At 42.7% G+C, this 27707-nt stretch overlaps 1 protein-coding gene across 2 annotated transcripts; it reads left to right on the forward strand.

Annotated features, from left to right (window-relative positions):
- Positions 1 to 6562: 6562 nt before the first annotated feature.
- Positions 6563 to 22391, forward strand: trak1b (trafficking protein, kinesin binding 1b). 2 transcript variants are annotated; one of them, XM_027014423.3, is made up of 16 exons: positions 6563 to 6727; positions 7483 to 7677; positions 12089 to 12165; positions 12756 to 12872; positions 13155 to 13249; positions 13818 to 13932; positions 14283 to 14361; positions 14496 to 14626; positions 14734 to 14808; positions 15071 to 15208; positions 15333 to 15409; positions 16128 to 16340; positions 16721 to 16983; positions 18483 to 18770; positions 19276 to 19378; positions 19563 to 22391. In XM_027014423.3, exons 3-16 carry the CDS (start codon positions 12115 to 12117, stop codon positions 20332 to 20334), a joined length of 2517 nt encoding a protein of 838 aa, XP_026870224.2. In that variant the 5' UTR covers positions 6563 to 6727; positions 7483 to 7677; positions 12089 to 12114; the 3' UTR covers positions 20335 to 22391. The 2 variants fall into 2 exon arrangements, with proteins under 2 accessions (XP_026870224.2, XP_081566992.1); XM_081710866.1 differs by lacking the exons at positions 6563 to 6727; positions 7483 to 7677 and adding exons at positions 9625 to 10309; positions 10498 to 10825.
- The last annotated feature ends 5316 nt before the right edge of the window (positions 22392 to 27707 follow it).

Here is a 27707-nt window from a genome sequence, read left to right on the forward strand (position 1 = left end):
GAATATACACTGGATGGTAATTTGTTTTTTATCAGATTACTGGTGCATGCACTCTAACACACACCCACACACCCACACACAGATGCATGTAATTCATTCATTCAGGAAAATTCTCTTAAATATTCATGTTTGGCCACATGTAAGGCCAAATGGGAGGATAATGAGGACCCCTGGGACACATCCAGCACTCCCAAGAGTCTTTAATCTGCACCTGTCACAATCACACACACACACACACACACACACACACACACACACATACACACACAAACACACACATGCAGTGGACAGTCAACAATAATGGATACCCTGTTGACTGGGACCTTGTGTAGCACACACTCCCACAGAAAGACACACCAATCAACTTTGAGAGAGAAACACACAACACTGCCCATAAGTAATTGGACAGTGATGTACTTTTTGTCACTCGGATGAGATCATTGCAGACACAGAAGACCGGAGTTTGTGATGATTAAAATGGATTTTTAAACAACGAATAAAAAATTAAATCAAGAATCAAAAACAGTTTTAGGGGCTAAAATCAGAACATTAATGACTGACCGAGTCAGTCCCCTGTCCTCCACCCTGCTGATGCTCTCCAATCACAGAATCAACACTGCAGGCCTCACCGGAGAGTCAGCACCTCCTTATGTCTGCAAGTCTTATGGTGGCCATCACAAAGAAATTGCAAACAACTTATAGACTATGCTATATTGTCCAATTACTTTTATTCACTGAAATAGGGGGGTGTGTACTTACTTAAAAGGGAACTGGTTCCTTTATGACTTTCTCAATACAGACATCAAAATTAAAGCCCAAACTGAAGCTGTACTTTAGCTTTTTAGTCACTGGTTCATTGGTCATTTCAAATCCATGGTGCTGGAGCAACAAGGGCCACAGTTAGTGCAGGATGGCCCTCCGTCGGTGCTGGTTTGGGCCAGACGACTGATGTAGGACAGGCCTTTAGGGCAGCTTTGACTGAGCAGCAGCAAGACGGAGCTCAAGGATGGGGTGGTGCACACATAGGTGCAAGTGCTCCTTACAACCTGAGTATTATCTTTTACTGTTACTAGTGTTATTTGCTAGTAAGCAAAACCTAGCCAGAACATAAAAATAAATCCCACAATCATTCACACAACAGTATAAAGCACATTCCTGGAGTTCTCGAAAGCATGGAAAATGTCATTCTTATTTCATTTGTGTGCATGTGCAAATAAACGCATTCAGTAGACAAATGTCCCCAGCAGAGGCACAAGCACAGCACAGATATGAGTAACACACACAGACACACACCCACACACACACACACACACCATCCTTAAACTTCCAGATACACAGATTAATATGGATTAAGCCAATTTGCATATAAATTGTTTTATCAAATATCACTCTTTAGGATTAATGAGACAGGGTTTGTCTTGAATTGGGATTGCGGAACAGCATATGCCTTCAGTGTGACTCACTTACAGGTCGACGGACCCCCATCAATGCTATCTCCATCAACAGATGGGGATCACAGAGGAGAGGAGGGAAGAGGAAGATGTGAGAGGAAGAAGAGCAACACTCTCACATGCTTCCTTTGTCTCCCTCCTGTTTGAATGATTCTTTGTCTGATCTTGCCTTCTTGCCAGAGTCAGTTAAGAAGAGGGATGTGTGGCTGGGAATCTGCGTTAGGACAAGGCCGATGGCAGCTTAAAAGAAAAAAGGGTATGTTTGACTGGAATGCAAGCACAGAGAAAAACAGGAGGTCAGGGTAACCCGACACCACCTCTCCAGATCTACTGTCTACAGAGTTCTGTCCTGACACGTGACTCTAGTGTTCAGAGGCACAGGCAGTCTTTGGTTAGCTGAAACAGGTGTGTAAGATGAGGGTCAAAACTAAACAAATGTATGGGTTCACATATGGATGCACACACGCACACACACACACACACACACACACACACACACACACATATATACATAAACCCCTTTTAAAACTTGATTTGACCTGATTTTGCATGTTGGTGATCTCCTGGATTTGTGTACACACATACACATATATATATCTCATTGGATTTTCCTGGTTTACAGGGTTTACTCTTTATGAGTCTTATCCTGTTTGTTTATTGTTTATGAGTGTGTACTATTTGGGAATGGGGTATTGCTTACAGTGTCCGTGTTTAATTATTCACTTATTATTAAAACATCATAGATTTTTATGTAATAATTCAACACAACAGTTACTTTGTCATTATGTTAAGGCACTGCCCTTTTATTTCTACCAAAGAGGATCACATGAGAGAAGACGAGAGTAGTGTCAGGTCTGGACACGTTCTCGCTCTCCTTCTTTCTTTTTCTCACCTGGACAGCAGACTCACTGAGACTTCCAGCCTCTAAAGGACTTTTCTCTCTCTCTCTCTCTCTCTCTCTCTCTCTCTCTCTCTCTCTCTCTCTCATCTCTTTGTACTAGTACAGGTGGAGAAAGACCTGCGGGGGGCTGAGTGTCTTTTATCCCCCCCCACACACACCTGTGTGAACAGAGACATAGCAAGACTGTGAGGCTGCAGATGACAGGATTGTGAAAAACAAACAGAATTTGTGATGTCTTTTCCTATAATTACCAGGTCCCAAACAGGACAATCTCTCCCCATGGATGAATATACTATAAACTACTGATGTAATGGTGGGAAAAAACAGATCTATGCTTCTCCTGAATGTCACCCATGCTCGCTCACCCTCTCTCCACATTCATCTGCTTAGACTTTCATTACAGTTCTGATCAAAACCAGCTTGGTCACAAACATCCACTCTAACTGAAGGCATTAAAATTCATAACTTTTCTATGCAAATCTTCTGGGACGGCATGTCAATGCATCATGTCAAATTAAATGTGTCAAGCCTCTGATGGAAGGACAAAAGAGAGAAATATGAAATATATGACTTCATTAATGAAAATGTAGAAAATATAATGCGTATGATTAATAAGTGAACTTATGAGATTATATGTGATGTTAATATATTAACAATTTACTAGGGAGCTGACAAGAAGAAGGAAAAATCTCTTTCTTTCACACATTTCCTTGATTTGTTTCCTTGATTTATTTCCTTGAAATTATAGTTACAGTTCAGTAGGTATGTTAGCCTGTACATAAATTGACTGGAGCACACCTGACTTGGGCTCTATCCAGTCCTTTCTGTTGCTAAGGGTTATATTTCTGTATGGCTGCTCCTTATCCTTCAACAATGATGAAAGGATAACATTAAAAAAAAACCCCACCTGAAAAACAACATCTTAACTAATTTCCTTCTACCTTAACTACTTAATAAAACTAAACTAAATTTATTGTTTTTAAATTAGTTTTCTAATATTCATTAGTTGTTTTAGTTAAAACTGATTGACTTTCTCCCCAGAGAAATCAGCTTTTATTGCTAATCCTTCTTGTCATTTTAACATAGGAATGAACTCTCCAGAGCCTGTTCTGTCAGTTTGGCTCTTTTCCCTGAATCATGTTGGCTGTGAGCGGCCTCTACTGGAGAGGAGAGGGAAGAAGGACTACTGTGTTAAAACAGTGTATCCGATAGAAAGAGATAAGGGACGTGGAGGCTCACAGGACCTCACAGCTCAGGGTTTTTCACATTCTAAGACAACTGCAGACTATCAACCCAAATCATGAGCTGAAGCCATGTGGGAGTGGTGCTATGGTCCTCCAGCACTGGGGTTTGAGAACTTTGTTGAAATTGGTACACCAAGTCATCATTTTGCATTTTATTTGTCAGTTTCTACTATTATCTCAGTCTTGCTTACTGTTGTCTCAGTTGCAGTCACACGGCTACAGTTATATGTATTACCATGTCAAAAATATTCTTCAGTGCTCAGTATGCATAGAAAATATGCTACTTCAAAACAGAACAACTGATTATGCATCCAAAGAGCACGCATGAGACATTTGCTCCTCACTCAGCGTGATCAAGGAAGGACCACATTGCCAAAGACAGCACCTGCTGGCAAATCTGGTCCAGAGGAAGCAGTACAGTTGGATAGGCTATTTACCAGGACACAATCCCTCTGAATCAGGGCCTGTGCGAGACAACAACATTACTTGAGGGTGATGTCAGGAAGGAATATATCATCTCAGTGTCCAGAGGTGTGCCATTTTCACCTGGAGACAATGCTCTGTCAAGCTCTGTCATGCTCCGTCATGCTCCGCCATGCTGGGTCATGCTCCATCATGCTCCATCATGCTCCATCATACATACAGCTGGGATAACCAGTCTCCGTGCTCTCCACTGGACTGATCCGAGGTCATACCTGGGAAAGCAACAGTGAAGTAATGGCGTTCCGGATACTTCACCCTAAAGCACACTGTAGAGGATTGAGCAAACTGAACAATGAGAAAACCACAGCAAAACATGTTCTGGTGTTTTATGTGCTCTCTTCCACCTGATTCAGCTTGCCAGCCTATTTTTGAGCCCAACTATCTTGAAGATCTCTTATCAGTCCTGTTTTTCCAGTTTTGACAGCCATGTGAAATTAATTCCAGTTCTAATTAAACACTCTCAACTGATCATTCGAGGCATGTGAATACTGGAATACTGGAATATGGGAGCCAAGTGTGTTTAAGTTGGGTTGGAGCTAAACCTTGCAGTATGGGAAAGCTATGGGAACCACTAAAGCTTGTGAATACCTGCATGTACATTGTAATGCTTTTGATTACCTATCAGTGATTACAAGATCCAGGACTGACATTTGGATTTGAAATCCAGAACTTAGTAACTCTGTAATAGGGCATAAATAACATCATCAGTGTGCCTCAATCATAATGTTAGCTGAACCTATTTGTGTAAAAATAGTAAAGGATTTAACATCCAATCCTGAGGTGTGTGAATGTGATTTTATTTTTGGACAATCTTTTCAGATTTCAGTGTTTACTTGCCCTCCTCTAGGTAAAAGTGTACTCGTGTGCTATTGTTCTGTCAAGGGTGATGTGAGCAAGTAAGACCTGCGTGCTCGAAAGTTAAACGGCCGTGATGTGCCAACTCCTGGATCATTGCGTCCGCCTTATATGCAGCTGGAGGCGGTTTTGCGGTACTGTAACGCTGACCTTGTTTATGGAAATATCGCCATCTACTGGTGGTATTTGACTAGTAGACAAGGACACGCTTATGTTTGTCCAAAACTCATTTTGCTCGCAGTAGTTTAGCCGGTGTGTTTTGCTCTCCTTTGTCATGTGCATGTGACCCGGTGTGTCATTGGTGGGTAGCTGGAAGGCAAACTCTTCTAACTGAACGAAGGCTTGTTTGTATATGTAGGTGTGTTTGTGTGTGTGTATAGGCCGTGTATTTATAGTTAATTCTGTAGCTGTAGACCTCTGGCGCGTGGAGAAATACTGAGCTCAACAACATTTTTTAGGGGAATCAGCTCCAACTATGCTCCCATAATTGCTTCAAAATTCTTTCTATAATTGTAACCAAAACCCGTTGAGCCCACTGTCGGACCGCTACCTAGACCGTCAAGGCATGCGCCGAGCAGTGACGTCACGCCTGGTGCGATCGCTGCGCTGTAATTAGACGTGAAAGGAGAGAAAGAGGGATGGGCTGTAGAGAGAAGCATGGATGACAGGTCCGGTAGCCGCAAATTGTGACAGAGCATTAAGAGGACGCGATACTGCAGATTTCACTCTTTCATTCAGAACCAAAAAATCGATTTCTTTTTGTTTTGTTTTGTTTTTTTTTGCGACAACTCGGCTGGCGGTCATCTCAGCGAAACGGAGTCTTATCCTCAACAGTGCCCACTACTTTTGACCTGCACATCATCCACCGGACGCGGAGGAAGACACCGCACCTGTTTCTTCACTTTCCCCGTAAAAGTCACGTCTTGTTTCGGAGAGAAGCTCGCATCACGGGTTGACGAAATCGTTGCACTTACTGTAAGTGGCTAAAGGTTTGACAGCCAGAATGGAGCAATGAAGACGAATTGCTTAAAATCCGACAATCTTGTGGTTTCGTGTGGGTTCATGTATTAAATTTGTGTTTTATTTCTACGCTGTAAATCGGTTTGTTTACGCAAGGTGAACAGCAGCATTTATGAAGCAGCGTCATGGCGACGCATGCGCAGACGCACCCATTACGGCGTTGCAACAAACCACACCATCATTAGGAGTAAGATCTATTGTATGCTAGCGTTAGCTAAATATTTAGTCGTTGAATGTATGCTGATCATTTAGCGAAATAATAGTGGTTTGGAATAAAGCAAAAATGTCAGCGGCCGAGATATCAAAACCGCAAACGCCTTTCTTAGCTGTATTTGTAAATTACACCCAGTTGTTTGAATTTATTGTTTATTGAGAGGGTTTACTTGCGTCTTAGGAATGTGGACTTCCAACCTATCAGAAGTATACAAATATGGTTGTAAAAACGACTTTAACTTAAGCTCTAATTTCTGATACTTAGCAGTCAGTGGAATGTGCTCTCTCTCTCTTTCTCTCTCTTTCTTTCTCTCTCTGCTGTGAGACAATTTCCCTCTCTTTTAGGCAGCAGGAGGTGAGGTATTCTATGGCAGATCATCTGGGTAATTGGTGAGAAGTTGCCAAGCTGGACCAGCTGGATTCTGACCGGTCGAGAGCAGCTCCAGTTGAACCTGTGCACATTGGCCCTATTTTGGAGGACCAGTATGTAGGGGAAGGAATCATAGAAGCTTCACCCCTGCCACCACACACCAGTTACAGGGACGCTGAAACCATCACAGGTGTGTGTGTTCGTGTGTGTGCAATTACATGTCTATACTAACATACTGTAGCAAAAATGTACTGCTTGCTGTTTCCACCAGTCATAACCTTGTGGTTTTGGTCATGTGATAATAAATATTCTGTTCTATTCTATTCTATTCTATCCTATGTCAGCAGATTACCATTAATAAGGGTTTGCACTGATATAATCTGTAAATGTCATTTATTCAAATTTTAACCTTGCACATGTTACACAGCTCTCCATGGATCTCATTCATTCTCACTGCAGAGCTCAACAGCTCTGAAAATGAGTCTGGTGACCCTTATTTCCATTGGTTGTAATTTTTTGTGGATATCTCCATATGCCTATTTGATGTTTGTTAATTAATTGCAGTGCTTTTTGTTTCAGAACTAGCCTCTAGGGGGTGCTCTTTCCTCCTGTATAAATTTAGGTCCTCAACTCTTTAGTGCTGCACTTGGGGCACAGACGAACCTTTGCTGTTATATTATATTTGTCACATACTGCCTGGCTGCTTAGTTCTAAAAACATAGGAAGCCAAATGCAAACAATATATCTTAACTCTCCCCTCATTTCTGTCTCTTTTTTCCCTCACTCACTCTCTTTATTATGATCCCCCTTGCTAACCGTTGCTGCCTGTTCACTCTCGCTCAATCCTCATCTCGCTCATTCTTATTCTCTTCATCTTTCTGTTTCTTTCACTCTCTCTCTCTCTCTCTCTCTCTCTCTCTCTCTCCTTCTCTCCTGATCCTACAGATGTGTGTAACAGCACCGAGCTTCCTGAGGTGGAGATCATCAGCCTTTTGGAGGAAGAACTCCCCATATACAGGCTGAGGGCCGACTGTGTGTATGGCTATGACCATGACGATTGGCTGCACACACCTGTCATCTCTCCGGACACGCGCATCGACCTGACCTCTGAGCAGATCGAGGAGACCCTCAACTACTTCTGTAAGTGACTGGCGTGAGTTCACTGCTGCAGAGGGGCACGTGTGCGCTCAGTTACCTGGCTTCCTGTTGTATTGTCCTGCTCAGTCTGGTCTCGTCATTTAAGACCTCGGGTCATGTGTGGTTTGTAAATGGTGTTTATCTTTTGCTTCCTGTATGGGAACTAATATCTGACATTCTCTTCTTGACCCTCATGTGATGAATGGGTCACGACCTTTTTACAGTGCCATTGGTGTCCTTTCACTCCAGATGCAAGTTCCCTATTTAAACTGATCTAAAGTCAGCTTGTCCCACATGGTCTGTGCCTGTAACCATAGTGGGGGAAAAACTAAAATGGTCATAGACCAGAGGGCAAAGGTCTGTTCTTGCTGAGCTTTCTCTGAGCGGAAGGTGCTAGACTGTCTTGTCTTGGTGAGGAATTACAGAAACCATGCTACTGCCAACCTGAGTCAGATTCTACGTTTAACTAATTAGGAGCGTGGTAAATATATCTGTTATACATCTAATATTTTACTGGGTGTGTGGTTTTATGTATGTTTGTGTATTTTGTTTTCAAAGACCTTTTTTTGTTACACTGCCAGCTGGGATCATGACTGCTTTGTGAACTCATTTTAACGTGGAACTGACCATATGATAATGTAAATCATACCATGACACGTTCTGTGTTTTATTTAGATTTGAGGGGTTGCCTTCAGAGATAAACCACGCCTCCCCTTCCTGGAGGGCCCGCCCCACTGATCTGCACTGGACAGGCGCTGTTGCCGCCAGGCAGTCGATGCTAGCTTTGCTTAAATGTCAGTGGGGTTGGGCCCAGTCTCTGGTACTTTGAACTCTCTAACCACCCCGCTACCACTTCCCCCCCAGGGCCAACAGGCATGATGGGATTTGATTTTGCGGTTTAATGAGTCTGAAGATGCTCTTTGACAGTGTCTGTTGGCAAATGTCCTAACCAGATAAAATGTATAATGAAATAAATTGAAAAGTTAAAGTAAACATCATAATGTGCAGGTTGAGGGAACACAATTCTGCTGCCCAGTGTCTTTCAGGATATTTTTTCAATGTGACGAAGTGAAATATCAAATTACTGTATGTTGTTTTTTTACGCATATAGTTACATATAGTTTAGTGATGAATCTTACAGTGAAAATATCTATTTTGAATGGCAGAGTTTTGCAGATCTTTTCTTTTGTTGTCTAATATTTACAGTAATTAATTTTTGGGTAAATGCTTACCAAAAGGCTATTGCATAATTTAAGATATAATTAACTAATGATACATTTTGTTAAAGTAATAGCTTACACTGTTTAGTCTGCAAAGGTGCAGTAATATCAGTGGAATCCCAAGATGATAAACCAAGCCGCACAGTTGTCTGGGTTGCTCTGCAGGTTCATCATATATCACTATATCGCCTGAAATCCAGAACAGGGCAGAGAGAGACTCTGTGTCTGGGCCAACCACAATCCCCCTGAACTTCCTGCTCATGGTAAACCTATCATGTTCCATCCTGAGCATAGGTCCCTGGTGCACATTAAGCTGACTTCAAGTTGAATGCTTGTGCTTGTCAGAAAAATACGTTAAGAATGCATTAAGGTGTATAAAAACCACAGGCTGCATAGTGGAGTGGTTATGACTGCTATGCTCTCGCTTGTCAGTGATTTGGTTAGACAGGAAGGAAGACAGAGATTTGTCATAATGACTACGTGGGTGTTCCCTTATATCGTCCTCTGTTTGATCTTTCCCTGGCTAGTCCTGGTTTGTAGCTTTGTTACTGTTTCCCCTTCTCTGTCTGTGTGGGTCTCATTGCGTGACCAATATATATTTCCACCCCTGGGAACACACATTACACCAAACTGAGGGACATGAGGGACATGAGGGACATGAGGGACATGAGGGACATGAGGGACATGAGGGACATGAGGGACATAGAGAGAGAGAGAGAGAGAGAGAGAGAGAGAGAGAGAGAGAGAGAGAGAGAGAGAGAGAGAGAGAGAGAGAGAGAGAGAGAGAGAGAGAGAGAGAGAGAGAGAGAGAGAGAGAGAGAGAGAGAGAGAGAGAGAGAGAGACAGACAGACCGACCTTATGGCTAGATGTGTGTGTGACTCCATAGACAGGCAGGTATATACATCAGTAAGAGCTCTTGAGGTGTGTGATCATATTCCTGCTGCTGGGTGCAGGCAGCACTTCTGTGTGTGGTGGAATGGTTCAGTGAGCGGAGATGCATTTCTATGCCCAGACTGGCGTCACAGCATCTAATCTATAGTCTAATGGTGTAGGAATTTTTTTAAAAAGGTAAACCAGTGGGAGCCTGTAATAGAAATAAGGAAAAGCTTAGTTTGAATTCACTGAACTTATGAATTTGTAGCTGTAGTGTGGACATTTTTGAGAGTTTATTTATTTTTGTTTTAAGAGATTGATCTACATTCAGTCTACTTTTATATTCAGATAATGTGATGTCTTTGTTAATCACTGTGCCTCTAGGTAAGGTCCACGAGGAGATAATTCATTCATAAAATGCGACTCATCTCAGGTGTCCTTCCTTCCAGTGATTAGGAGGAATCAGTGCTTTTCAGTGCATGGCTGTAGTGTACTCTGTGAAAGGCATGCTACTCACGCGTGTTTTGAAAGAGTCAGATCGGTCAGTGCCCTCACACAACAAGCTTTGATTTGAAGTGTCATCAAAATGCTAGATTTAAAAAAAGATTAAAGACAAAGCTCTTATACCTCATGCTCTCTCTTACTCACACAATCTCTATCTCTCTTCCTCAATCACTTTCTCTCTCTTACTCACACACACGCTCTCTTTTTCTCTGTCCCTCCTTCCAGCATCGCTCTACTGCTGTTGGTTTTTCTCTCTCTCTCTCTCCCCCCCTCTCTTTCTATCTGTCTCTTTCTCAGTCACTTTCTCTCTCTCTCTCTCCACACTGTGGTTGCAATAGCAGTCTGGTAGCGCTCGGCGCTTTGACTTGCGGCATTGCCAGTGGAGCCTTAGCTATCTCTCGCTCTCTTAGCATGACGACCAAGGGCTCTGGCCCCCTCTCACCATGGCAACCAGCAAGGAGGGAGCAAGAGAGTGGGAGGATGCAAAAGAACGTTGGGACTGACTGCTTTGAGCTGCAGTGGCTCTGTGAGGGAGGCACCAGTGGTAACGTCTGTGAGTGTGTTTAGATGTATTTGAGGTTCATCCGAAGTTCTGTTTACGCTTTTTAGAGTGCTTTATAGTAGATATGTAATGCATTAGGCCCAATCAGTAATATAGTGAATCTGTCCTGAGTGGGCTCTATTGTCTATCTGTATTTGTTTCTTTCTTTCGGTCTACTGGCTCTTCTAGTCTTATACTGATGCATGTAGCCTTAGGTCTTTGGCAGACATAGAAACGAACCCAGTCTACTTTGTGTTTGTGTGTTTTTTAGTATGTGTACCCTTAGAATGATTTTAAAGGTACGGTGCTGTTTAAAATGTCTTTCCAGTTTCCTTAGAATATTTCACTTCACTTGAGAGTTGAGAAGTCCAGTATTTCTGAGACGTTATTTACATTTTACATTTATGTTTACATTTAAGTGTGTGAATGTTCTGTTCTTAGTGGTGGAACCTATAAATGATGAACAGAATGACTAGTCTCTTTGTTTTGCTGGACATTTAGCTTTGACCAATGGATTGTAAGGATACCAGCAGCGTGGAAGCTTTCACACGTCACTCAGAAAACCTTCCCACCTGCACCCAGAGACTCTGACCGTCTGGTTTCAGCACCTGTGTCACCGCACCCACACCAAGCTGCAGCTTCGTGTGCAGCCCCTTCCGCAGAAATGACGCTCTCGATAGCGAGCCAGGAGAATCTGATTGCTCCTCTGCCTCACGCGTTCCTCTCGATAATAAACACTGTCATATCAGACAAGCAGGAAGTGTGTCTATTTTGTGTTTGTGAATGAAGGTGATGTGGCTCTGTGAGGTGCTTGTGGGATCATGCCCTGTGAATGGGACTCTGCACGTGTGTTCTCCAGTGTGATGAGTTAGCCGATCTGACTCTGTCTGACTGTGGATGTGAGTTGCTAGGTAACGTCACCGTGGCGGCGGTCGATCCTGTCTGGCTGGGCAGTGATGTTAGAAGATGATATAATCTGGGGAATAGCGTGTGTCGGCTCACATGGTGCTGGTCATACAACTTGGCTTGCTGTGGTATAGACCTTATCAGAACAGCACTGGAATAATTTTAAAAGTAAACTTTGTCCTCACAGCTGAAATTTTATACATTGCATTCCAAAATATAGTACATATATAAATGCCTACTTTAGGACTTGGTGTAATGAATTACTTTACTGCTTATTTATGTAACTTTGGTTATTGTGCATTTAGAAGATCAGAAGGGCACCGTTTATCATTGCCTGGTCTTTGCTGTGTCCCTCTGTCCTACCCATAGTGCTATGTGCAGAGCGAGTAGGCCAGATGACTAAGACCTACAATGACATCGACGCTGTCACCAGACTTCTGGAGGAGGTGAGTTACGTTATGCTTGAATACTTGAAAGGGATGGGAGCTTGTTGGTGTTTAATTTCTTTTCATTTTGTTTGATAGATAGCATTTATTTAGTCAGGTAACTCACCCTGTGATTGGTTTATGAGCTATTTGATGTTGAGATGAATGAGGTTTCATCAGGGCATCTAAAGGGAAAGCAGTTATCTAGAAACGCATAGTTCATGTAATTTACATATCAGCGTCTATAGTTCTAAAAACATATTTAAGATTTCAAACAAAACTACCTTTCTAAGTCCTTTTAAGTCCTTTCTAAGTCCCCTCAAGATAAAGTGACATGATAACTACCAAAGTGCCAAAGTTCGTTTTTGGAATAGGATAGTTAGATTAAATAAAAACGGCTCCTTGATTCAGATCTGTCCATTTGTAGGCTAATTAGTTTGTGCTACAATGCATAATATTTAGCTTTTTGAATAAATGTACCCCAGTAAGTCTGGTGTCTTAGTGCTAGTTTAGAGTATTGCTACTTATAAGACATTGTACCCTTTCTAGGCATTACTGTAATTAACTATTTTTACAGCCACCTTCCTAAATATTTCTCTCTGGCTGTACAGAAAGAGCGGGACCTGGAGCTGGCGGCCCGGATTGGCCAGTCCCTCCTGAAGAAGAATCGCGCCCTGTCCGAGCAGAACCAATACCTGGAGGAGCAAGTTGTCAACATCAGAGAAGAGGTGAGATGGGTCAACCAATCAGAATCCAGTGCTCCCTGAAGCAGAGTGGTGACCTTTTCTTCTTCTGGATTTGATAAAAGATTTTAACTGGCTGTAGTAGGTGTTGGACCAAAATGGTGCAAAAACCTGGATTGACTGTATCAAGTGATTATCATAAATCCTTGATCGTATTTAAAAAACGTCTTGTTTAGACAGAGTATATAAGTTCACCCTTCATCTTATGATTACAGACAATGGTTTTTACTTATTAAAAACATCTTTGACTCTCTCTCTCTCTCTCAGGTTACTCAGTTGCATCATGAGCTCAACCTGAAGGATGAGCTTCTGCAGATCTACACCAACGCAGCAGAAGAGAGTGAGGAGGAAGCATCTCCCACGTCAGTCCACTCTCTTTCCCATCTGCTTTTTCTTTAAAGTTTCCCAATAGCAGTGTTTGAGCAACCACCTGCCGTGGTGGTTCCCATAGTTCAGTGTGGTGTCCTAAAGAGTTTAGCAGCAAGCCTAATCAAACTCTCCAGTCCAATCAAAAGCTCCTTGATTGCCTGGATCAGGTGTAGGGTGACCTGGATCATGTCTAAAACCTGGCCTAGATGAGGGGGCCCCTGAGGACTGGATTGGGAACCTCTGGGTTAATCAGCTTGTCCCAGGTGGCTACTCAATACAGGCTATAGAATAACTGTTGGTAATAAGTTATATTTTGGTAAATTTTATTATTATTATTTATTTTCTTATTATGCAAATGAACAGTCAGTGTGACATACCCACACATACCCAAAAATGTTTGTAAAATGTTTAAATGGTGAGTGTGGATGTGGATTAATGAGAAAAAGGTATATCTATATGTGCAATCACTGTTCACTGTGACAGTCAGTGCAGTGTTGCTCAAAAGAAGACCATAAATAAAACTGAATGATTTGAATTGCTCTGTTGTGTTTCCTGGGTCAGGGGTCAGCACAGCAGGGTGGCAGTGGCAGTGGCAGTGGTGAGTGGGTCGTCCCTCAACGTCCTGCAGCGGAAACTCAGAGACCTGGAGGAGGAGAACCTCTCTCTCAGATCAGAGGTACACACACAGGCAGTCATGCAGATGACTGATGACCAGTGCGCACACACACACACACACACGCACGCACACAGGCAGTAACACAAATGACTTATGCCCTGATACACATGTACATGTTTCTCTGTCGTGCACACGCGCAAAAGTTTAACAGAAAACTGACTTCCTATCCAACCAGTCTTACTGGTGACATTAATTTGTGTAGTGTCATGTTCAATCAGGACTGGACATTTTTTTGTGCGTGTGCGTGTGCGTGCGTGCGCGTGTGCGCGTGTGCGTACGTGCGTGCGTGTGTGCGTGCGTGCGTGCGTGTGCGTGTGCGTACGTGCGTGTGTGTGTGTGTGTGTGTGCAGGCGAGCCATCTGAGGTCAGAGACGGAGACATATGAGGAGAAAGAACAGCAGCTTGTTAACGATTGTGTGAAGGAACTCAGTGAGTTGAGAAGCATTATGCACATATGTACAATATCTTTAGTGCTGTTTAATGTGACTGCAATTGTTGCTCTATTGCCACCCCCTCCGCTCTCTCTGTCTCGCTCTACATTTCTCTACCCCCTTACTCTCTAGAGCAGTCCAGTCTCCAGATCTCATCCATAGCAGAGGAGTTGGCCAGAAAAACCGAGGATGCCTCTCGACAGCAGGAAGAGATCACACATTTGCTCTCACAGATAGTGGACCTACAGAAAAAGGCCAAAACTGTGAGAGGCTGCAAGAACACAGAAATCGCTCAGAAAGAAAAATCACTTAACATTGTGTTTGTGTGTGTGACTCTGCAGGAACATTTGTGTGTTTGTTTGTTTTATAGTGCGCACTGGAGAATGAAGAGCTCTCACAGCATCTCATAGCAGCTAAAGATGCCCAGAGACAGCTCACAGCCGAGGTACTGCACTAGTTTCACCTCAGAGGTGCATAACTCAGTAATGTTTGACCTTTTGACATCCTACTCAGCATTGACAGTCCAAGCCTCTGTCCTGTTCTTTTGTACTTCTAGATGCTAACTGCTTATTAAACTACTTTTACCTCTCTGAAACTCCTCCAAATGGTTTCATAGTGGAATGTTTTTAGAACCTTGTTTATTTCATACACCCAAAAAAAAAAGCATCTCATCTTATTTTCAAACACACCCCCACACACACAAACAGCTCCAGGATTTGGAAGAGAAGTATTTGGAGTGTATCGAGATGCTGCATGAAGCTCAGGAAGAGCTGAAGAACCTGAGGAACAGGAGTGTGTCTGCTGGAACACCACGACGCTACCATCCCCTTGGACTGTTTCCAATGGTGAAAACACCCAACGTGCGCGCGCACACACACACACACTGGTCAAAATTTGTTCTTTAGCGCCTAACACCTTGTGTGTGTGTGTGTGTGTGTGTGTGTGTGTGTGTGTGTGTGTGTGTGGTAGGACTCGCTGGCAGCTGAAATTGAGGGATCCATGAGGAAGGAGCTGAGTCAGGATTTCCCTGAACTGGAGGAGCAGAAGTATGCACCCTTAGTTCCTCTGCCATCCTGCCTTCTGCTGGGCTCCTCTCTCTGTTAGTCGGGAACTCGCCACGGATGCTTTCTCTTTTTCTTTGCTTCTTTTTTCCTCCCCGTGTCAGAGATACCGTTCTCTCTCTAAGTGATAAAGATGCATTTTAGCTCCCTGCGATAAAGACCCTTAATCAATCATAACAATATGATTTTAAGAGAAGATATTGTCTGTCTGTGAGCAGCAAAAGAGAAAGAAACTGAGAACGAAACTTGTTACTAAATCTAAGTACACGTTAAATCTGGGTCCAGCTCAGTTCAGTATCACACATTATGAAAGCAAAAAATTTGTTTTTATGACATGCTAAACCGATGAGCAAATTGCAGTTTAATACTGAAAAAACTGCCAAATTTTTAAATGATTCTTTTGGAAAGAGACATTCTTACATTATCAGATTTTTAGATTGCTAATTAATGTGTTGTCAGTAGCCTGTAACCTGGCTCTGAGTTTATTGCCCTATTCCCCCCTAATGGAATAATAGACTTGTTTACAGGATCCTTCAATTCAGTTATGGTCCTCAAAATAATTTTAATTTGAAACATTCTAGATTAATTGGAGGGTAGATTAGAACCATACTCTGTCTGGTCCAAGCCAGTGGGTTTTTGTTTGACACCCTTGCTGTACATGATACTGGTGGTGTTTATCAAGGTATTCCGTATGTGTTGGCAGGGTCCGTCATAAGCGTGTGTTTGAGACCGTCAAAAACATTAACCAATCAGTCAGACAACGCACGCCAGCTCCACCTCCTGCTAATATTCCAGGGTCCAATCAGATGCTCTCCTCTTTAAGCCCTGCCCCCTCTGACAATAGTGGCAACAACATAACTACCCTTGACAACCGTGCTCAGAGCATACTCCTAGAGGCGGAGTCAGCAGACAACAGGTAAGTGCAGCTTAGTTGAGTTTCCTCAAAGCACTATTCCACTTAAGTGTCATAAATCCAATTTTAATAACTCTTACTGAATTGGAGATGATTGAATATTGAATTTGAGGTATGCTGTAGTTTGAATTATATACATCTGCGTAACTATCACAGCCTCTTTGACCCTAATTTTAATAACATCCTGTTGTCTCATTCTGATCCCAGACATCCTTCATCCTGTTTCATTTTTAAAAAATTTCTCAACTGTGATTCATTAATGATCTGGATACCTGATGTTCTCACATATATAAGAAGTGGGAATCCAGCAACACACTGCATGTGATTGACTGTGGCGGCTGATGCTCCTGTGTGTGCTGGTGTGATTTGTGAATGGGCACCAGTTCGGACGGCCCAGAGAAGCGTTCCTGCTCGGAGGACCTGAAGCTGGCGCTCCGGCGACTGTCGCTGCGGAGACAGAACTGTTTGAGCGAGCGGCGTTTCTTCGAGGAGGAGCGTGAGAGGCGGCAGCGCGATCCCCCAGGGCTCCGGGATGGGGGGCGCTACACCCATGCCCTTGTGCCCACCGACAGCATCATGTCCTTGGGCTCGTGGCCCAGCCGCCCCTACCTGCCCGACAAGCTCCAGATCGTCAAGCCACTGGAAGGTGACCAAAAAAATATAATTCCGTCCTTCGCCACGCCCATCACTGCCATACAAGGCCCCTCCCCCCTCCATAATGCCTTTTAACTCATTGTGGACAATCATACACTCCTGCATCAGAGTCACAGCCCTGGTTAATGTTACTATAGTAGCGCACAGTTAGTAGTTTTATTAAATATGGTTACCAAAACATTGTTCAGCCACATGTAAATGGAAGTTTTGGAACTTTTCCAGTATGAATTAATTGAAATATCCTGTGAGACTGAGAGACAAAGAGATTTAGTTTAAGATATTCTAAAGGCCAAACCTTTTAGAGAAGTTAATCCTCAGGCAGTGTGGAGATCCCTTTCTTCTCTGGGCACCACTGTATCCCATCCTGCAGTTGGTCCTTGTTTTTACTGAGGAGTAACTTGTAAGTAACCAGGAGTAACCAAACTGATCCAGAGCTGGAACCAGTGAAGACTTGCATCTGTTGGGTCGCAAACGGTACTGATTGGTTGCCACAAAAGCTCAAGCCCCTTTGTGGATGAGAAAAGTCATTACTGGAGTCAGAGAGGCTCAGACATGTATGCTGCTTCAGATGCAATCTAATCCCTTCTCCTGTTTAGATTTTTCTAATTCGTAGAACTACTGTTAAAATGTAATGGCAGCTAAGAGTCCAAAAATATTCTAGTTCATTCTAGTCCAGATGTAAAATATTTATAAAATTATCGCCTGATACTGTTAACAAGGTGTTTTGATGTATTGTTTTGGTTTTTGTTTTTAGTTGGTAATGTTCAGCTGCTAACAGAATGGTAGAGTTTTATGGTTGGCACTGATGTGTGCGCTGCATGTCGTCTGTTTATTTGCTTTGAGGAAGCTGTCATGGAACACGCATCATAATCATGTAATATATTAGTACTGGACTGCGTCTCGTCATTCCAGGTATTTTTAGTTTTTTTTTTTTTTACATTTTTTTTTTTAAGTCCGTTAGTCAAACTGAACTAAAGAAACTGTAATAATTTAATTATTATGTTTTTGTTAAAAAGATGTCTTGTGGCACATATTATTTGTTGATGTTATCTAGCTGTTTACTGCTGCCTGCTGGTGAAATGAAATAATAAGTTTTGAATGCCCCTTACCAATCATCTTCATCTTCTTTACTTCTTTATTGTACATTTTCATCTTTTTTTTCCATCTTTAAAAAAATCATTTGCTCCATTACTCAATGCTAGCATTATTTTGTTACCTTTTTTTAAAATGTACTTTTTATTATTATTAAACTTTCTTTATCAAACTTGGTTGACAAACAAGGTAATTTGTATATTTTCCAGAGTACCCTTTATCCGTAATACATAATATTGTACATGCAATATATTACAATAATTTCATATTTATTGTAATATCGACAACATTAGACATTTAGACGAATATTTAGATTTGTTGTAATAATCTTTTACATTTCACTTTCTCTCTCTCTCTCTCTCTCTCTCTCTCTCTCTCTGCCCTCTCTCCCTGCCTCAGGTTCTGCTACTCTGCTGCACTGGCAGCAGTTAGCCCAGCCTAACCTGGGGGGTATTCTGGACGCACGGCCTGGTGTGGTCCCTAAGGGCTTCCGTCCGCTGGAGCTGGAGCTGGAGGAAGTGTACCACTACGCCGAATACGAAGAGGACGAACCGGGAGAGCAATACTTTCAGAATCTCCCTAACACCTCCACGCCCAATCGCAGTGTGCCTCCCAACCTCAGCCACGCCTCCTCAGCTTCTCCCTCCCCCTGCCTCAGCACAGGCCACGCCTCCATGGAATTCGCAGGTGAAGCTGTTCCACTACCTGGTTAGCTAAATGCTCTGTGAAAATGCCAACTGGTTAATGGATCACAGAATATTATATTACTGCATAATAGTATGGGGGAAAAAATGGTTAAATTCACAGACCTGCTTTCTCAAAAATGATGGATTTTGCAGATTTTAGAAAACAAGTGCTAATGCATTTATTAATTATACAACATTCAGCAACATAGCTAGGTTAGTAACTTATCCCCACCAGTCTAGTCTGCCATGCTAAAGCTACCTGAAAGGCTACCTTGATGGCTGAGTGGTAAGCACTTAACATCCATGTTTCATCTTCTCTTGCTGAGGTGATAGAGCAGGTCAAGTTTCTAAAACATCCATAGCTACAGGCATACCCAGTAGTTTGTGTTTTTGTTCAGATGTGTATACGTTATACACTTCTAAACGAGACTATTAATTTGATGCATTCAGATCCAGTTATTTACTTGAACAATGAATCTGAATTGGTGCATTTTCTCATTTTGCAGCGTTTTATCCGGGTAAGTGCATGGCTCACACAAGCTCCACCTACACTTTTACTACCTGTAAGATTCTCCACCCATCTGACGAGCTGACCAGAGTGACTCCAAGGTGAGAGGAACACTCCATTCCTGCAGTTTTATACAGTAAACGTATTTTAAGGTTTACCCAGCAAAAGATAGCGGAACGCATGAGAGTGAGGGCAATCTGTATTCTTTAGTTCCTCCTATTTTCTGGCATTTTCTTTTTCTCTGTATTTCTGTCTTCATGCTGTGCCCTCTCTGTCCCCATCCAGTCTAAATCCCACCCCCATGTCCTCCTGTGTGATGTCACCCAGTCGTCTCTCCACCCCTGTGGCCACGCCCTGCACCCCGCGCCGCCTGAGCCTTTCCCAGTCCCAGTCCTTCACAAACCTGCGGGACTCCACCAAGACCTTCAGCACCTCACTGGGGTTAGTGCGCCTTCTGCAGGAGCGGGGTATTTCCGCCGCCGTCTACCAGCCGCAGAGCTGGGACAGGGGCAGTGGTGGCGTCCTCTTCTCTACCTCTGTCCTCCCTTGCCCCCCTCCGGACCCCCGTAAGCCAACCACCCCTCCCAGCTCCCCCAGTCTCTGCAGCCAGAGCCCGGGGGGCACCGCGGTGGATGAGGATGCCGCCTTCTCTTTCAAAAGCCCCTCCTACGAGAACTTCCTAGCCTCTAAGCCAGCACGGTCCATTCTCAAGGAGGTGGCAGGGGTGTCTGGGGCCCAGGCGAAAGACTGCGAAAGCCAGACGGATGTGAGTGTGTCCCACCTGAACCTGGTGGATAAGCTAAAGAGGTTGGGATTGGCCAGTCCGGGAGCATCTGGAACAAGTGCGGGAGGGATCAGAAGGCCAAGCCCAATTCTGGGTCCTCTTGGTGGACTGCGGAGCGCAACGTCTCCCTTCACTCCTCTGAATGAAGGCCTAAGGCGCAATCGAAGCTACCCAGCTGTGGTGGGAGCCAGCATGGCAATGAAGGGCCCCGGGCCCCAAGAAGACGAGCTGCTTCTAGCGCCAAAGCTGCCCAAGCAGACCAGCCTCAAATAACATACTGTCACCACACACACACACACACACACACACACACTACTGTAATGTATATTATTTGAAATCACTCAAATACAAAAATCAAGCTCATGACAATTTATTATATGCACTGAAGCACTTATGTATTATTTACACAAAGAAAACTGCTTCATGTGTTAATTTGGTCCCTTGTTCATTTCCTGTCTGCTTCTCTGTACATAGACCTACATTCCACCATCGAGCAGCCTGGTACCATTCTGTGTAAAATATCTCGGTAAAAGTTCTTCTGGGAAGCCCAAAACACTTCTTCCACCCAGACCTTATCAGCATAACCCTTAGCGATACCAACATTAATCCATACAAAAATCAGTCTTCATTATTATGGTCATACTATTAATTAAAAACACCCTGCTTTATATTGTGTATCTCACAGTACACCAATGTAACTACACTAAGCCTGATGGCTGGTCTACCTGGCACTTGTACTGGTGATTAGCTCAGCTACGCCAAGGGTTCTGCTGCACTGTAAAACTACTGCTATGAACATTCCCCATTTAGCACTTTGGTTGTCATTGTCTGTGTCTCCAGCGCTTTGGTTGTCATCTTCCATATTTTTAGTGGAGTAAAAGTAGGTCACAGGTAAGTTCAGCTTGTAGTTGCTGACAATAACTATACCAATTCTACACCACCATGACTGGACATCTGGAAAGCTTCTCTAGAGAGTAGGACTCCAGTTTAAATCATGCTAATGTGCCTAACAATGAACAGGAACTCACAGCACCAGTTAACATAAAGGTGTGTGTGATGTTAACTGGTGACTGGTTTAAGACGAGTAACTTTTGCATTTTTGCCTCAGCTATGCCATTAAAAGCTGGGTGTTCTGACTGTGTTTGTCCTACTTATTGAGCCAACACCTGACCACTCTTGGGTTTAAAGTGTTTCTCGTTAGCATTTCACATTCATTGGTGTGTCTTTGTTTAAAGATTTCTTCTATTTGTAATGTTGATTTAAATAATTTTCAGATATAATTGCCAATGTTTATTTTTTCCTTTCTGTATTTCAGAAGTGTGTTTGGCAATCTGAGTTGCCAAAAATTGTTTTTTGTTCATCATCTGTGGCTTCTCGTTGTGGAGCCCATTCAGTACAGCTGGGTAGGCTAAACCTGCTATGCTTCAAAAATACATCTGATCTGTTCACTGTGGTGGGCTGCCTCAGCAATGCAGGATCACTGATAAAGAAGGCCAAAGCTCACTTGCCCTGGAGCTGCATTACATTTTGTATTGCTCATCTAGAAGCCTGTTGGACAGTAAATGTTAAGACATGTAGTTCTTTTCTAATCCGTATGCACAGTACATAAAACCCCCTCCCCTATTTGTCACTCAGAAACTGCTCGTACAATGAGATTGAGGTGCTTTTTCATGACCACGGCGACTATTCAACATTCAAATAAACATGCAGTCATACTTTGTCACAATATGAGAAATTTCACTCTTAAGCTTTTCATTAATCTATTCATTAAATTTCTGAAGGATAAATGGGCCAGTAGAAAAATGGGCTTAATAACGATAGTACAGAAGTAAAACTTATTCACATGGTAGGTAAAATGTAGAGAGTAAATAAACATGTCACGCCGGTAACCAGCGTTATGGTGATGGGTGGATTAATGGCTTAACCTTGTATGTTGTATGTTAGTTCTAATGTAATAGCGCTGGATTTATTTGAGAAAATGGGCGCTTTGATTCGTGTTGTTAATTTCCACGTTAATGTTTTCACCAGTCTCATCTGAAGTGTAGGGAAAAGGTTGAGTACTTTATTGATTGGTAGGCCCAATTATGCTTATTTACTCAATAATTAATTTTATTGTCAAAAAATTATTTGTCTTTGTCAAAAGGTCTATTTGCAAGTGTGGTGAACGTAATTCTTACATTTGAACAATGATTATTCTTTTGTGTTTTTTATACTGTGTTATTAAATAAGACTAAATTGGACATGGGTACCTGTAGTAGTACGCAATAACACTTACTGTAAACGTCTGACAAACGTTAGCAATAAAGCCAAAAACAAACATGCTAAAACCAGATTAGCCTCGGTTGTTTCTAACTCCTGCCACTAGAGGGGGCTGTTTGTTTGCTTTGTTTATACTTGTACATCGTGTCGTACTGAATTGGTTACTGTGAAATTCTGTATTTTATACGTTTGAGACGTCCTGTAAGCATGCATGACTGGCTGTTTTTTTTTAAGTATAACTTGCAGATGAGATAAAGCAGTCCACACCAGCAGTACTGAGTCGTCACGTATCTTACAGACAGGTATTCCATTACAGAATTCTTATTACTTATTCAAATTTGTATCTTTTAATTTAATCCAGAGGATTACTATATTAAAGTAACACCACCTAATATTTTGGATTAATTTTTAAGATTGGCCTTGGATTCGTTTTTTTAACCCATTAACTGCCAAAGAGTTTCAGAACACTAGTCTCCTGTAGTGCCAGCCAGTATGGCCACCGTTAAACTCTCACAAACTCCTGTTTCCCGTGCAGCCTCAGATACAGCTCAGGAGATTCAACATGTCCCTTCCCAGGCAGTCCAGCAGTCCACCCAGGAGCCCCTTTGCTACAGAGTACCCCCCTACACGCCGGTCAAATAGGTAGGGTCCACCAGTATAAACATCACACACGGGGGTCAAATGTTTTGGCACCAGTGAGAACAAAGTTCAAAGCTGTAGTGCTTTGTACAGTCTACTGATGAAAATCACTAGGGGTGGGACTTTAACGCGTTAATTTCGATTAATTAATTACAGGGAAAATAACGAATTAAAAAGTTTAACGCATTTTAATCACACTTTTGCACCGTGGAACGTTTTTCAGTGCACGAGTTTCAGGCATACAGATTATATTGACGCACAATGTGATGAGCATGATGGAGATGACGGAAGAGGCTACGCTGCTGGATGGGAAATTTAAATACAAGAAACTTCCAGATGGAAGTACAAGCAAAAATTTTGTTATTTGCACTTTATGCAGGAAGGAGTTTGCTTATCACAGGAGCACTTCCACCCTTCGTTACCACCTCAACGCAAAACATGTTGGGGCTAACGCGCAGGTCAGTAATGTTAACTTAGCTGCTAAATGTGATAGTATTCCTAGTACGAGCAAACAGTGTCGCCAGTCAACACTCGACCACATGTTGGGGTTCACATTCAGAAACAAAATGTCAAAGTCCACGTCAGACAAATTGACCAATTCACTGGCGAGATGGATTGCTGTGGACTGTAGACCGCTCTCTGTGGTCGAAGATAAAGGGTTACAAGAGACGCTGCAAATTGCGTCAGCTGATGCAAGTTACGAACTGCCGTCCAGAAAGACAATGTGGAAAAAAAATCCAGCAGCTGTATGATGAGGAAAGGGAAGTAAAACAGGTTATTGCGAAGATTAATTAATTCGATTAATTAATTACAAAGCTTCTAGTTAATTAGATTAATTTTTTAAATCAAGTCCCACCCCTAAAAATCACTATTCAAGGAAGTCATGTTAGAAATGTGGTTGAGAAGCAGGCGTATCCTGGAAAGTGGCTCATTATTCATCCCCACTGCCTTAAAACTATAGCGCAAGTAGCATCTTATAGAATGCTTTTCTCAGAACCCAGGGACAAGTGGCAGCCAATTACACACAATGTACTCAACCCGGGGGGACTGCGTCGGCTGCATGGAGGAGAGAGAGGACAACACCCAGGGCAGAGGATCATCCATCTTAAATGTACGCATTCTGGCATACAGTCACACCAGGACAATTTTCACTTAACCTCCATGTTTTTTTGGACTGTGGGAAGAAACCAGAGAGCCCAAAGGAAACCCACACAGACAAGGAGAACATGGAAACTCCACCCAGATAGGAGCATGAACCTGAGACCCCCCCCCCCCCAAAAAAAATAAAATTAATTAATTAATCAACTATCTCAGCTGCGTAACCTTTACTTAACATGTATAAAGTAAATTTGTCTGTGTCACAGTACATCACCAAGTAGTTGGCAAACACCAATTCCCCCACAGAGCCAACAGATCAACAGGGGACACCATCACCACAGCACTGCACAATGCACTGACCCACCTTGAACATTAAGAGTCTCATATATTAGGTTGCTGTTTATGAGCTACACAATCATGGTAGCAGAATGATCACTAATATGCTCAATCTGGGTATTAGCCAGCACATGAAGGTGGATTAAGGACTAACACACCAGCCAAAGACTATTAGGCTAGGGGGCCATCACTATTCAGCCCCAGTCTTAACATTCAGCACTGGGGTTACACAGGGCTACATGTTGAGCTCACTTCTCTATTCTCTTTACATACATTTGTGTACTAACCCACAGCACAAACAGCATCATTAAGTTTGTTGACAAAACCACCATGTTGGGGCTGGTATGCAGTCTGCTTACTGGGATGAACTCTGAGAATGGTGCCCCCTTAACAAGCTGTCAAGCAACACTTCAAAAACCAGAGTGGGGCTGGGTCCTCTGCATCAATGGAGACAAAGCAGTGAGGGTGCCCAGTTTCAATGTCTTAGAAACTCGCATCTCCCAGGACCTCACATGGACCATCAACACAACGTTCCTGGTGAAAAATTCAGATGTGTCGCTCTATTTCCTAAGGACACCAAAGAAGGCCAACTTGTCCAAGCAGCTTCTAGCATCCTCCTGTCACTGCTGCATAAAAGGCACACTCACTCACAGCATCTCAGATGTGGTATGTCATCTCCTTGGTGGCATACCACATCTGAAAGCTCTCAGGATCCGCCTGGCCCAGCACAGCTACCCGTGCTAGAGGACAACAGCACCTGGCGTCTCCATCACGCCTCAAGCACCATCAGAGACTTCTCTCACCCAGGTCACCATGCTGCCGTCTGGAAGGTGCCACACGTCCAATAGGGCAGACACATCAAGGCTTCCTGAACAGTTTCTACCTCCGTGCCATGAGAGAATTGATGTCCAAAAAAGAGGTCTCTGTCCCGCTGACAGCTCCATTAAACATCCACCATTCCCACTGTCCCGCCTCTAATCACTACCTCATCACTGGTCACCCATCTACCAATGCACAACTGAATGTGGAACGACATTAGATGACGAGCCAAGACAATGTTGACCGCCAAATAATTTTGAGAGTGGCGCTCACAAAGAATTTATGAAACAAAACATTCAGTAGAGCATAGCGATATGCTTGAGGATTACAGTAATGACAGTTCTACTTGAGCCACGTGCAAACTCATTTAAGCATGTGAACAATAATTAGTCAGTTACTGTATAATGCTACAAAATAAACAACCTTGATTATTTACTGCTTGAGAACTGTATGATTCATGTCAAAATGTCAACTTTTAAATAAATAAGCAAACTGGCTAAAGTAAATGGTGCAAATAAATAAATACTGAATTCTCAATTTCCTGTTTGTTTGTGAAACATCTGAAATGTTTGTGAGGCATATGCGTCACTGGGCAGGATATGAAATGCCAGAAGTAATTGCTCGTTGAGATGGTTGCACTTGGGCTGAGGCCATAGTTCCTTGCGTAAGCAGCTGCAGGTTCTGACCCACTAAGATCCGGTTCTGACCCACTAGGATCCTGTTCTGTTCTGCTCTGTTCTAATGTGATCTTATCCATCCATCATTTTGAATGTCAATATCAATTCAGTGTGAAGGAGCAACTTCTCCTGACTACTTCACGACTTTTTGTTATGCTGGTAAATGTGCACACTGTGTTGGAATTTTTTTAGAGCTGATGGAGGCTGTCAGAGTGACTGATGTCAGACCAGTACCTCTTATACTTTACGGCTCTTAGTGAATTTATAGTGTTTTCTTTAAATTTAAATGGTTCTCAGTGATTAATAACCAACAGTATTGCTGTATAAAACTGTCAAGTTTAACAATTTTAACTTTGAGGTTCATTTAAAAAACAGAAGAAGATGTGCTTGAGTAATGTGCATTCTTTGAGTAAATACACTTTTCCACTTATGTAAAAAGAAGCACCTATTCTAGCTACTCATGGTTGGGACAGCCACACTCCCATAATATGTTTAATAGCTAACAAGAAGTTATCACAGAGTTACCTACAGATAATTGTATTTCCAATCATGATGGCAATGACATGATAAATCTGATTCCATGAAGTGGTGATGTGATGTAATGTGTTCCTGTTTTTGTATTACACAAGTGCTAATCCATTAGCTTTATAAATGAGGAAGGTAATCATATTAACATTTGCTCATATTGCCTGGTATTGCATTACTGCTTTGTGTTATCTCACGTTTATTAAAGGGCAGGAGAGGCGAGGAGGGACGTCCCAATGTGGCGGTGTGTGTGTGTGTGGGACTGTTTGTCCAAGCATGAGAGAGGAGAGAGAGCTGAAAGTGTAAATAGCTGCATTATTCTGTCTCTCATGTTTGGAAACTTTTCTGTTTCCTTCCTGATGTCCATCCGTGTGGGGGAAGAGCGCTAGCACTCCAGTGAAAAAGACTGGTTCAGTCCTGGTGACTTCAGATGTTCTCTTCAAACTGACAGGAGTGATAGCCTTTTCACCTCTCTCTCTCTCTCTCTCTCTCTCTCTCTCTCTCTCTCTGTCTCTCTCAGTCCATCCCTCTCTATTTCTCTCTCTCACTTTTTTAATACATCCTATGCTACCCATTCTTTTGTTCTGTCTCTCACTTTTTGATATCGAGCCCTCGTTCACTCATGAGTCATTCTCACCAATTGATCGAATGCACAGGAGAGTATTGCTTTGCTTTTCTTTGTTCTTCTTTTCTTTTTCCTCCAGAGGTTTTGTTCTTGTGCACGAGCCATGTTTTCTTGTATGGGCACATTTTGACACATTCAAGATTCGACACTGACTGAACCTGATGCTGAGTGGAAATCCCATCTCAAATTCTCCTCTGGTGACTGTGAGCACTCAGCATCAAGCTCCAACCAACCAGTCTTTGAGTTAAAATACCTCTCTTTTATTATGCACAGTTGCACAGTGAACTCGGAAAACATGATTGTCTGTTTCCAGTATGTTGACTGTACCCACGCATACATCAGTTGAGGTCATCCCATATGTTCAGATTCAGAGTCCGCATTCTCGCTTCTTTATAGTTGGCCGTAGTGTTCACACAGATCCCGGGAGTACCTTGGGACAATGTACTTGGCAGGGGCCAAATTAGTTGTTACTTTTTCTGTTCCTAATGTTTAATACTTTTTCTGATGGACAGATTTTAGTCAAGCACATTCTCACGTGTGTACTTCTGTTCGTGTAGATTGTTTTTCTTGTCAGGTTCGGAGAACGGAGACAAAGGTATGAAAGTTGTTGATGTGCTTTTTTTTAAAGAATTAATTTCCCTGCTATTCTGCATAGACTGGGTAATTGG

The sequence above is a fragment of the Electrophorus electricus genome, chromosome 3, assembly GCF_041902795.1.
Source record: "Electrophorus electricus isolate QZ-2024a chromosome 3, ASM4190279v1, whole genome shotgun sequence".
NCBI lineage: Eukaryota > Metazoa > Chordata > Actinopteri > Gymnotiformes > Gymnotidae > Electrophorus > Electrophorus electricus.

Excerpts from the sequence above, each read along its gene's own strand:
- trak1b (XM_081710866.1), top strand. The coding sequence starts at position 10,684 with ATGACGACCAAGGGCTCTGGCCCCCTCTCACCATGGCAACCAGCAAGG. Across the intron at positions 13,933-14,282 it reads ACCTCTCTCTCAGATCAGAG|GCGAGCCATCTGAGGTCAGA; the intron begins GTACACACACAG and ends GTGTGTGTGCAG. Across the intron at positions 15,209-15,332 it reads CCCTTGGACTGTTTCCAATG|GACTCGCTGGCAGCTGAAAT; the intron begins GTGAAAACACCC and ends TGTGTGTGGTAG.